We start from the raw sequence: 13,291 nt of genomic DNA, 5'->3' as shown, positions 1-13,291 counted from the left end.
CCAGGAGGAAGCAGAATGCTTGAGTGGCAAACGTGAAAGAGCAAGAGGAAGGGCCTTCCCTGCCTCTTCAGTCACTGGGGGTTTCTCTTAGTTGTTGTGAGTTCAGGGGTAGGAATGTTCATTTGTCCCTACTGTTTACCAGACAGCTGGAAGAAGAACTTGAATTCAACAGCACTTCACATAATTAAACTCCATTACATACCACTCCACAACACAAAATACCAGTCCACATAATTAAACTCCCCAACACACAATCCCATTCCACATAATTCCAGTATACCCAATACCACATAATGATTAACCACATATTTCCACTGCATACCATTCCAAATAAGTCCACTACACAAATGCACTTCACATCACACAATTCCACAACAAACCAATCCAATCTAATCCACATAATTCCACTACACACCACATTCATAGACTTCATAACAAATGGGTGAAAAACAGTCATTTACAACGCCAATAGCTTTAACTCAAACAAATGCAAGGTCTATTGCATTTCCAATAATTGTTCTTCCATTTGCATTCAGTATTTGCTCCGAGATCCTATTGTCCTGTGAATTTGGCATGGTCTCCCCAAGCGAAGGGACACTCCATGAGGACCTGGATAGGCAGGTTTTTCAGCTAGGCCCTCCAGTGGATGAATGGGCATGACATTTGACTGTTTTAATTTCATCTTTCATTTTAAATAGCCATTGGTAATTTAATGTAGCTGTCATTTTGAATTATCCTCCCATTTAAACTGCATGTCGTTTTTTTTTTTTAAAGTAGTTCTGTGGGAAAAACAATGAACGAATGTTGTTGTGACAACTCAGTCGCCTGAACAACTTGCAAATCGTGTTAAAACCATGGTATGTAACTTCCAGGCATGTTAGACTTGTGTGCCTGAAACAGCATTATTCCTGAAGTGATCTCAATGTGACCCCAGATGAAACAGCAGCAACTATATATAAATAAACTGGAAAAAGCCATCAATAAATCCAGTCAGTGTTAAAACATTAAGATGTCGCATTTACTATACCACTGAAAAGTGTCAAAACTTTGGGAGCATTAACAGCTTGTCCTTCATTTGGACTCGGTCATTATTTTGATTTTCCTTTGTGCAATTTTTCAGTTTTGGATCTTAACTGTTAAACAGCCTTAATCCATTTAATACATGTACATTAATAGGCAAAATAGAATAGTTCTTGCAATGTAATGCAACAAACCCTTCATATTCAATATAGCCTTGGTGCTCCAACAATGTTGACTCTGGCATTGAAGGCGTGTGTGATTGTTAACCTTTAATTTAGTACTTCAGTCTACTACGTTTCAAAGAGCAGCAAGTGTATCAGTCTTCAGATTAAAGGTGGGGCTAATCGCTATGCAGCACTAAGCACGTCGTGATGGTGGACACTTTCCAATTTCAAGGGAAATGATTGCAAGAATGTGGTCCTGTGACGACGAAGATGACTGAAAAGAAGAGATTTCCATTATACATTTGGAGTGTTCTTCAGAAGTAAACTAGTAGATACCCCAATCATGCCATCTTTACACTTGCCATATTTTACTGTATTTACAAAGACCAGAACAACAGTGTGTCTACATAACCTGGAGCATCTTGACATTGCACTTTAGATTATCTTTGTGAATTCCTTCTGCAGAAGGGCAATTCAAAGATCAACCAAGCGTCTTATGACCAGTTCAGTTCAAAACTTTGTCAATACAGTGTGAAGTGGGTGGAAATGTGAGCTTCGTGTGAAATCACAATTCGCTCCAAAGCAATTGTTGGTGACTTACAGCGCCACGCAGAGGATTCGCTTTTTACTAACTATTTTGGCTAAAGACAAATATCGCCCATACATAACTCAGGTATCCATACTCTTCTAATACAATTCCTCATAAATGTAAAGTAAAGGGTAAAACTGGACAAAAAAATGAGTTGGCTCAAGTTAAACCCAAAGATGTCCATGTGCTACTCTGTGGCATATTTATTAAATGAAAATTCAAGAATGGTAATTATAACAGCTGCACCACTTTCCAGTCTGTGCTTGTTACAACAGAGTACTGAAAATAATATACTGTATGTTACCATTATTAATTCATCAGTGCTCCTCTTAACTACTTTGGAAAGATGACGTGCTAAGCTTGCCCTGTCATCTAGTTATACACAGATATCAGCAGTAATTGCTCCACTGCAGTTTGCGATCTCACTTAGTAGCTTATGTTCATTACACCCAATTTACGGAACACTGACTGTTGCAGCATGTTGGCACTTTATAGAATAAAAGAATTTGGGGGAGGGTGTAGCCTTACGGCTAGAGGGGGGCGGGGGGGGGGGGGGGGGGAAAGGATGTAGCCTTACGGCTAGAGGGGTCGACCTCGAGCCTGGGGAACCATGTTCGAGTCTCGGCAACGACGCTCAATATTATGTGATTCTGGGCAAATCATTTAATCTCCCTGTGTCTAACAAAAAAATGAATGTGTTAATCTGTAACGAAACTGGTGCTCTGTAAGGCTGCCCGGGGGGGGGGTTGCGTAGCGGCCCGCCCCTTGGAGGGCGGCCGCCTTAGTGCCACAGGAAGGCACAGGGGTGGGAGGTCGAGTCCCTGGGGTAGTCCAGGGGAGACCCCAGCAGATAGCTGCTTCCGGCAAGGGCGAGGAGGAGACAGGGGTTCATATACTGTCTCCGCCCCCTCGTCGTCCTCTTGTCCGCTCGTTCGCCTTGCCCGCCCCTCCGCTTACCCGGCGTCCGGAGGGACAAAGGGGGGGGGGGGGGGCCAGGTCTTCTAACAATTTTACTTTGTGTTGCAGGAGGAGTTACAGGCGATCCAGGGTCTGCACATACCAAGGGGTACATCATGCAGCAGCACCGCGGGTTGCTAAGCCAGGATACCCAGGGATGTTTTAGCGTGTCCCCTGGAAGAACGACGGCGCCCCGTTAGCCGACAGGCGGTTGTGGGTCTGAGCAACCGGGGGCTGCCATGTATGCTCCGCCCACCCATCACGGGGGGGCGTGTGAAGCAAGTGGACTGGTGGTCCACGGGTGGGAGGGGTGGACCCTCCCAATATTTGGTATACACCAGTTGGCGTTGCCATGGTGACTCTAGGCTTATCAGACGGGCAGGCGGCATAGGGGCTGGCCTGCCCTGGGATCGCCCGTAAGATAACCCACCTTGTTTGCATATTGGTTATGCTAATAAACCTGCAGCGATATTTCTCCACTTACATTACAGTGTCGTGTGTTTTATTTATGTACTTATGTGTTTTGTGATAACTGTTGCCGATATTGGCACGAATGTAAAGCGCTCGGATACGGATACCCGATGTCTCGGGTCTAGTTCGCGCTCTATAAAACTCTAAAAAAAAGTAGCTGGTTTAAAAACTCAAGCTGTACATTTACGTGTTCCACTCAAACCCACGTTTTAGGCACAGGCCACAATCTGAAAATGCCTGCTGGTGCATTTGTCAAGAGAGAACAATGTGATTGGCAGCTAAATAGCTGGTGCATTTGTCAAGAAAGAACAATGCGATTGGCCGCCATAGCTTGTAAGAAAATCTGATTTCTCTACAGGCCAGTATACAATCGATCATTGGCAGGAAGAGTGGTCCAATTACTAAATTGGTGACGGAGGTCTGGCCTGGGTTCTAGTGGTTCAGTGACTTAAGCTGATCAGCGTAATGCTGGTCAATCACACAGCACGATAGTAGAAGCAGATGTGTTCCCTATTCGAACCAGAGCCGCTTCATATGCCCTGCTGAAGAGCACATTATCTATGGCTGTATCCCAAGTTTTCATGTTGTACTGTATAAAGCAGTCTAGTGCTGCATGCACACACTACCGAAAACACAAGTAGTATAGAGAAAATATAACAAGTAGCATGTATTCAGAAGACCTCCACTAATATTACTCTTTTAGGCAGAGAGAGATTGAAAACATGTTAAAGGTTAACAGGGCTTGACACATGATTGACTCTCAAGGTGCGGTTGTCTTTTGGACAGGGCCTAATTTAAGCTCCTCTTCCAGAAATGCTTGCATGACGAAACGTTCTTCTTTGTGCGGATGGCCAAGCCCTAAAACACGGCTTGTGTGAGAACAGGGATACTTCACAACCACCTCTTGCCCGGAGAGCAGTAAAAACGCAGCTTTTCCCCAATACATGACACAAGCAGGTGTTAGAGAAATATGACGGTACCAATCTGTATCAATCTTCCTTACACTTTTCGGCATAGATTCTAGTCTATTCGCTGAGGATACAACACAAATAGGGCAACCCTCTTAACCTCAAGCATCTCACACAAAAAAATCCAGGCTCCACCAACTGTACACTTATAGCAGGGTATCCTCTAAACAGCCCCCATAAAAAGCCCTTGGGGGCCATGTCAGTGCCATTAAATGCTACACAAATGTTACAATGCCATACAAGAGATTCGAGACCCATATAGAGGAAAAAGACCCAACATATGCTTCTGCTAGTCCTGGGCCAGTCTTTGTGTCTGCATAGCCAGATCCACAGGTATAGTTCAGGGTCACTGCTTTGGTTTTACCTTTTGTTTTTACCTGTCTGACCCTTTGGTGCAACCGTCCCAGAAGGGTTTTAGTATATACAGGTCAGCAATAGGTGGGCGTATAATGGAGGTGCTTCGTACCAAATCACATACAAAAAAAGCGAACCAAGTATAGTTCAACTCTAATTCATCAGTTACTATAAACTTTAATATATGCTATTGCTGACAGGCTTCACAACCTGAATGGCGAACACCTATAGATTTACACATTTTCTGAGGTAGTCAAGAAATTATCTCTTTAGCTCACTCATTCAAACATAAAAGCAAGTGTGAGAAAAGACTCTGTACAACACGCTAATGGAACCACATCACTAATGTACAGTGACTTTGACACTTGATGGATTGGACTACCTGTTGAGGTTCAACCTGTAACTGAGTCAACACTGTCATCGACATGCATGTTAGATTTAATATCTGCTCAACTGAAATGTCTATTTGATATTGATGGATGGTTCAATGTTTGGTCGGCTTTACACAATGCATTTTGTCTTTCATGAAGATGTAAAATCAAAATTAATAAAAACAGATTTAAAAACACTAAAATCTAGTGTGAGAAAGTTGATTATAATGTACAAACAGAAGCAGAAGGCAGGCGGTTCCAACTTTACGCTGACAATGTCTAGAGAGGCCTACAGGAGAAATTCTCGTAAATTGTACAACACTAAACAATAACAGTCAATGAACTGAGTACGGTACCACTATTTTTCAACAGAGTTCCTTTTGGACTCCTCTTTTATGGCATTGGGAAGACTTAATTAGATAAGAAATTTACAAACTGATGATGATTAGAATTAACTAAGTAGGAATCAAATATTATTTAGAATTGCTCCCCAGATTTCAAATAGAGTTGGCTCGTCGCTGATGTTGATCTAGTTTCCACTTTGCTAGGATAAAGCTCCATGCAAATTATGCTTGTAAATTAGAAGAGGTTTGTTTTCTTATTTTCACAATTATATTCCTAATCACGCAAGAAAATAAATAAGGTCAGTCTACCTTTATTGATCAAGTATTGTGCGAAAAGTACCTTCTGTGATATCATTACACCAAAGAAAGACAATTATTTCAATGGAAAGGTTTCAAACATTTTATTTATCTAAATCCTACGACGCCTGAGATCATATGCAACAAGACAACATGAAATGAAAAGAATCAACACAAACACGTAGATAATATACTCGCCCAACTGGTGAAGAGGCCCTCTGTGCAAAACCTAAAATCTTGATAAAATGATATAGGGATGGTGTTCCTGCAGTGGGCAGGGAGTAAGGATAAGGGTATTAGAATAGCACCAGTTCACTGATAACTGAAATAGACAGGGTGCCATGAAGCACGTCCCTGTTAACAAGAAGAGGTTCAGATCGGCACAACTGCTTTAGGTCGAAGTGGGGAAATCTGTGCACACATTGCTCATCTTTATCTACAACATCTGATTTAGAAATAGTTGTTCTAAAAATAACCTACAATTAAGCAGGACAAGAACCACATAGAGCCAATGTATCTGCTACATATAACATAGTATATTTCGTAACCAGCATGAAAATATGCTCAAAGCATTCATTTACTACACTCAATTCAATATTTAAGGTTTACACAGCATAATAGTTCGCTATGCGCTACCTTCCACATTAGTCCATTGCACAGTTAAGGGATATAAGTAAAACATACAAGTGGTGCAGGTAATGTCATAAATCAAGCACTGGAGTCAAGCTATCCTGGTTGATATGGGGTGATACCCTGAAACCGGTCCTAGGATGATTTTTTCCGATCCAGTGAGGCCCTGGTAGTTGGACTGGACTGTTCCCATGAGGAGCTGGATCAAGACTCATTTCTATATGGCTGGGTCCAAACTGGAATGGCGTGGTAAGCAAAACAAAAAAACATGATGGATTTAGACCTAGATCTCTGTACTGGGGGTAAGTGTTTGACATAGTTCAGCATTCCGTCCATGATTTTTTTTTTTTTTTTTTTTTATAGAAGCAAGCCAGGAACATACCATAGACCGTCAAACTACATTCCAATCAGAAAGAAACCAGATAGGTTTGAGCTTGCTTGACAAATAACACCAGTCTATTTTAATCATGGCATTGCGAACAAAGATTTAACATATTTTTAAATGAACTTAAACCTAGGGAGGAACGACCACGATGCAGATGGTGTAAGAGCTATAACGCTGGAGCTTTTCTAAACCCGCTAGTGCTACGGCCTTCAATGTCATCCACAACTGCAAATGTTATGAGACTATTGTGAAGCGGTAGTGAAATCAAATTGAGAGGTACATGCAGAAGGCAAAAAACAATTTGCAGAACTAGAATACCTAATTACATCCACGAATTTGATTAAGGTTTGGTGGCAAAACAAGAAAAAAAAGCAGGGATGTAAGAAATCTTGGTGATCAGAAGTGAAATGTTCCTGGTGAACAATTAGGGAGATGTTCATGTCCAAAACCAACAGAATACTCCTGAACGTGACCATGTAAATGTAAGGGGACCAGAAACAGGACTGACACGCATGGTGGGAATAAATGGATAATGGCACAGTGAGAATGATTAATTTATAATAGTATAGTAACGTAAAGTACGAGTCACCAGAAACAACGGATTGTTTCATTTTAAGGTGTAGTCAATATACTCTTGACATATGGTGTTGAATAAAAAGATGGGAAAAAAAGCACCAACATTACTGGACACAATGCAAATGTGTAACTTAAATAGAATATGTAGTGATTCCCTCCTTCCCCCGAACATAACACAAGGATTTTTCATTAACATTGCAAACCCCTTCAATTTCTCATCTACAATTGTGTACGCTTGTTCAATTACATACATTGCCTTATGTCAGTTTTCTATACTTTTTACAGTATGTTACTGAGAGGCATCTAATAAAAGATATTTAACTGAGCTATTTGGAACCACTGCATGGCTTTTCTAATAATAATTATACACCGAAGACATTTTTCTAGAAATGTGTTTTATGTAACCTTGAAAACTACTTGCCAGTTGTTGTTAAAACTGCACCACTGCAGATGAGATCCATATTAATGCTGTTCACAAAAACACGAAGAACTTACAAACAACAACATGAGTATTTACTGCTAACACCGATCACAATAACCACTCCAAAACAGACTTCAAATTACGGATTCTTTACAGACCCTGGTGGCCGAAAAATTCAACTGCAGGTACTGAAACCATCTTCAGGCGTTAGTTAAGCTTCGTAATCCTGTTTTCACGTGATAGAGGTCTCAGGAAAACATAGTTAACGAAAGTTGTTACGCTGTTTTTATCTTATCTCTTTAAATACATCCAATTGGAAAAAATAATTGTAATATAAATGTAAAAACTCTTCCTGTACAGAACTAACACAAGTCAAACAATCTAGCAAAAAAACCTAGTTCCAACATGGGAACTGTTACATAATTACTACGTCTTGAGTCCACTCAACTATTTCACATGTTTCTCTCACTGAGATTCTATTAAGGTTGATAAATCACAAGAACAGATCTGATTAAAATAATCCCACTTCAGTAAGATATTAACGGGATTGTTAGAGGCAGCACATGTGACATGATCACAGAATGTTTAGGCAAAAAACAAGGATCAATATCCAAGCACTGTAATATCAGATCGTGGAAAGTGTCGAGGTGTCAGGAGTGAGAGCAGAAATCAAAGTTACAATACAATAACCAGAATTGTTGATAGCGGTGACCAGGATTCTACATATACATCAAATATAGGTAGACACGGTCAGCAAACAGAGAATATTATGTTAACTGCTACATATTTTAGAGAGAGCGAGGTCGAACATCTGGTGCTGGAGGAGCTATCCAGAATCGCTGGAGATAGGCGGCGGTAGGAGTGTAACACAAAATCCAACGTACTGACAGCTGGATACAAAGACCCTTTAAACAGGCGCAGTGAGGTACAGAGGCCCTTGCGCTTGGAGTGGGTAGGTGGAAGCCACAGTTCATAGTTATGTAAGAAGCGAAAGAGGCAACTGCACAGCCCACGTGCTGGGACAGAGACTGCTGAACCCTTCATCTGGAGGGATGGCTTAAAGCACATGGGCCGGGAAGTTCAGAGGTAGTGTCCCCAGGGATGAGAAGAAGTGTGTGAATCCTTCCACCTAGCACCACACAAAGGGATGTTCTACTGCATTGACTCCGAACTGGTCTGTGCCACAGCTGCCCCTTGCTGTACTGTCCCACAACAATATTGCTATCACTTCACACCTTGGTGTAGTCAGTATACGTCCAGTACAGCTCCAACAGCAACTGCTGGACTGGGCTTTCAGGGTGTCTGGCACTACCAGATGAGCCACCTTGAAAGGGCCAGTGTGAGGGACTTTTTTTATCCTGTGGGCCATTATAGGACCAAACAAATAAAACAGCCCACACACTGGCCCCTATAAGTTTGCCTACCTAGCCATACAATGCATACTGTTAGACTGCATTAAAGACTAGCCCAACACTGCTCACTGCCTCGTTTGTGTTGCAACTAACCATTCTGGTTTTGCCAACGCAGCACCTCTACTATCAGCGGTTTTCTACCGTGGTGCTACTGAAACTCAAGTTTTAAAGTGTCTTCCCTAGTCCTTTAATAGTACTGTCACTAACTCTTTTGAGCTGATCCCTTTCTCCCTCTAGAGTTGCTGCACCTCCTAATCTGATGCTTATGTCACCCCGTCCCCTGTTGTGGCCGTCATCACAGTTGGTCTTCCACACAGGTGATTTCCAATACTGATGTGGATATCTGCCTTCCACTACAGTAAGTCTTTACCCAAATGTAGCTGTCCGCTTTTCTCATCAAAGTCTGCTGTCACAATTCCCCTGTGCTGCTACATTAAGCCTTCACCTACTGACAGGCTTCGAGCACTGGTTCTACCACCACTGGTGTCACATTTTGTTTTATAAAGTAGTAGCTTCCCATATTATGTTTTAGTTAGTTGTTCATTGAGGCTTTAGATCATATAAATCGTTATTCATTTGCAATTGCTGATGCATTTATTTTTCATTACCATGCAATATTGTGCATTTCATTTGTTATTTATTTTGATAGTATGCTTCTAAACATATATTAATGTATTTGTTTGAATAGTTGGTGCTGAGAAAGGCATAATATATTGAAGCTTTTGTTGGAGTGTTTAAGAAAAGTCTCAGGTTATTCTCTCTCTCTCCTGACATCACGATCATGCGGTTTATTTTTCTCAAAATAAATGCTCAGAATTCTTTAAATTAATGCTCATATCCCTCTCTGTGAGAGAGATTGGGACTTCAAGGACATTCCAGGACAAAAGCGAGCAGAGTGGGTTCTCACCAGCAAAGCTGAGGTCAACAGTGCTGTTTGTCTCATATTTGTACAAGAGACGTAATTTGGCCTATTCTTGCAGACAGGTCCATGGACTGGGAATTTTTTTAAAGTTTTAGTATGAATGTGTGCTTATTGTTATTATGGCAAACATTTGATACTTAAAGCTTAGGCATGTAGGGATCCTTAAAAATGCACTGTGCAATGCTGTCTGCTTTCATAATATATACATTTTGTGCTTTCAGTGTAACTACGATGTTAAAGATTTCTGCAGTGATGCTCTTTTATGCATTCTGCACTAAAATCGGCTTAAAAAACCACAATAATAAATTTCAAATGCTTGCCACTCTCTGCCAGGTTGCTATGTGCCTGATATCCATTATCTCCAGGTCATTTAAGTTAGATATGGGGATCACAACTTATGGGTCCCTTCTGTACTAAATTGGTAATCTGGTTCTACCCTGCGCTTGCTAAAGGCATCAGAAAGAGCAACTGGGTCCTGTAAATACCTGGTTTGTGAAAACGTTAACAAGATCACACCCAATGAATCATGTGCGGCTGTACCACCATACTTAGTTTAAAAGGGACACAACAGCCCTTAACTTTCTCCATAAATGTTCGCCATTATTTCCTCTCATCAATAAACACGTAAAACATAAGCACAAACTCTGAGATGTTAATTATATTTAGTATCTTCATGTACATTTTCATCACTATTCAGCATAATCCAAAATGAAACCATTAACCATGAAAAACATCATCCTCCATGTGTCACACTTTTGTCACTATGCATTTGAAACACAATTGCACTTCAAAAGAAGAAAACACAAAAAAAATTCAACATAATTATCTGTACCAATCCGCATCACAGTATCCTTACAAAATGTGGCCCTATTATATTAACTTTTATTCATTTGTACCGCTGTTAATCTTGGCCCTTTTAGTGTTGCTGTCACCATTTCCTCTGCGCTGTATATTATATCTATTTATTACCAGGGTTTATTTAATGAGAAGATAAAAAAAAATTATGTTTCTCTGATCCATGATCTTCTATAGCTGCTGAGGGCTTGGCTGGTTATTTAAGACTCGGAATCCAAGTCCGCGAGGACCTATAACGAGGGTGAGGGTCTTTAACTACCGGTCTAGCCCAAGGCAGAAAGGTAATTAGAACATTCAACCAACTGATGGTAGAACGTTCTAAATTAAACAGGAATAAACAGAAAGGCACATAAGGCTTAAACCAGCCATTATAAGCCAGGACCAACTCCACTGTCTTCAATAGAGCGCCCAAAATTCCACTGTTCTAATTATATATAAAATGGAAGTCTACTAGATGGTTAGTCTCTGCCGTCAGTGGGACGATGATTAAAGCCTCTTTCTTCTGTATGTGTTGTCGTAATGTATGATTTCCAAAAATTGACAGCAGTTATATTTTAACTATATTCTAGGCACTTTTAGAGTTAGTATTTGTGCGTTATTGCTACTTTATAGCATAAGGAGTTACATTTCTGTATGTAAATTAATATTATTAGATATTGTATAGTAACCGCACTTGCACTTTTAGTAGCACTGAATTCGTATAACATGTCTCCTCAGATGTTAACATGATAAAGCACTAATCATGAGCCTTTAATTGCAGCTAGTACGTTTGGATGGTGGTTTTTTGAATAGGCCATTTTTAGGTCGAGCCTAGCGGCTCTGGGCATTCACTGTTCGCCCTACGAGGCATGCAGTAGTCGAGGATGCTGTGGAAGCTCCGCCTACTCTCCACCCATATTTTTCATTGGCCGGTATCCTTCACCTTGGCAAATGCTGGTTTCCGATTGATAATGACGCTCGTTAGTCCCTACTTGTTACTGCCCTGTCGCCATTTGTTAGCTCCCATGAGGACTGAATCTTTTACTTGTAGCATTGCACGGTCTCCTTCACAAGTCGGTAAGCACTATTTTTCATTGGCAGTGTGGTCCGCTTTCAGTTTCGCGTCTGCGCTTGTTTAATTAATTTGCCGCCCAGGCCGAAAAGGAGCATTTCTACTCACTAACCTAACAAGGATTTGCAATGCAATAGGTCTCGCATTGACGCGAGGTTGAGCTATTGAAATTGCAAATAACAATGTCTTTTATTTTTGTTTTCGTTTTAAAACATAAATAACAGGCATTGTAATTTACAATGCCAATAGCTTAAGCTCGCGTAAATACGAGACCTATTGCATTGCAACTGCTTTTGTAGCTGTGACTAGAATGAGCACTTTAAAATCTGGTAGCACTTTGAAAGGAGATGATTTACAGGGATACAGTTTTTTAAAATTTACTTTGTGCATAAAGATGCTATTATTTTGTGTGTTTTGAATGTAAGTTTAAATGTGATTCATATTATACGGCCTGCATTTATAGGCTGAAACAATACAGTTGACTGATTGATACATGATCTGCATTGTAAACGTGGCGACGACAGGACACACCTATCACTTCACCAATCAGCAAGCACAGAAACTGATGTTACTCGTAATCAGTCCAGCAAGGAATTATTCGTTGGCAGTGAATCAGCGACACTGGAAAAACAGTTGGCAAAGTGTGGACGGCTGTCAGCGAATCCCCAATGGTGCTACTGTCAGACCCCTGGTTTCTCCGAAGGTGCCACTGTCAAATGTGTTCTGCTGGTTAAGCACTATTGTCGCTGTCAGCTTTTTAAAGTTTCAATTTTTTTTGGACTAACAGAATTCCGAATGTTGTCTAAAACACTTGGTCTGTGACTCCATCCACTAGTACGGCCAATCTACCTGTGCTGCTGTCACCACTATCTAATGATGTTCCTTTGCTCTGGTGATGTGATAATGCGCTTCCCCCGATACTCATAATGCTTTTGACACTCTTCCCCAACTGCTCTCTGCCCATTTCGTGCCTTCTCCTACACAACTGGCTATGACCCCTTTAACCCCACCTCGGATCTCACCTTTGGCCTCGCAATCAGCGCAATATTTGTTGTCCTCCTCCCGCAGCATGCGTGACAGGATGGCTTGGTGCTGCTCGTTTAGCTTCAAGGCCTTCTCTCGCTCTGAGCGTGTCGCCATCTGTGCGAGATTGCGGCTCACGGGCTCTATCGGGCTTCTACTCTTGCTGCCGTCTCCTGTCACTGCCTGAGCCCGAGAGCCGCTCACAGATCCAAAGAATACACAGAAGCACTTTCACTCCCGGAAGCGGAACAGCTGTGACGTACAACACACCCATCAGTCCAGACACCGCCCCTGATTCGCGTAGGCCCCACCCATAACACCTGCAGCGAACCGATGTGGACTCCGCCTCTCTACACACAAGTTCCTCCCTGAAGCAGAGACCACGTCTCATATGCCTTACTGTGGGCACCTACTTACCCAGGTGCTGTAGCACGTCAGAAAGACGCCTGACGTGTCCATGTGAATTTAGACAGGTGGGGGC

The 13,291-nt window shown here is 41.5% G+C and overlaps 1 protein-coding gene across 2 annotated transcripts in view; it reads right to left on the bottom strand.

Annotated features, from left to right (window-relative positions):
• The window catches only part of SMAP1 (small ArfGAP 1), a 924,147-nt gene extending 911,076 nt beyond the window's left edge, over positions 1 to 13,071 (bottom strand). The window contains exon 1 of one of the 2 annotated variants that reach the window (XM_085610917.1): positions 12,810 to 13,071. In XM_085610917.1, coding sequence (XP_085467043.1) covers positions 12,810 to 12,927 — 118 coding nt within the window. In that variant the 5' untranslated portion in view covers positions 12,928 to 13,071. The remainder of the gene's footprint in view (positions 1 to 12,809) is intronic. The other variant, XM_085610918.1, reaches the window with a different exon arrangement.
• Between the last annotated feature and the right edge of the window lie 220 nt (positions 13,072 to 13,291).

The sequence above is a fragment of the Triturus cristatus genome, chromosome 6 (assembly GCF_964204655.1).
Source record: "Triturus cristatus chromosome 6, aTriCri1.1, whole genome shotgun sequence".
NCBI lineage: Eukaryota > Metazoa > Chordata > Amphibia > Caudata > Salamandridae > Triturus > Triturus cristatus.
This window is presented reverse-complemented; position numbering and strand designations above follow the sequence as displayed.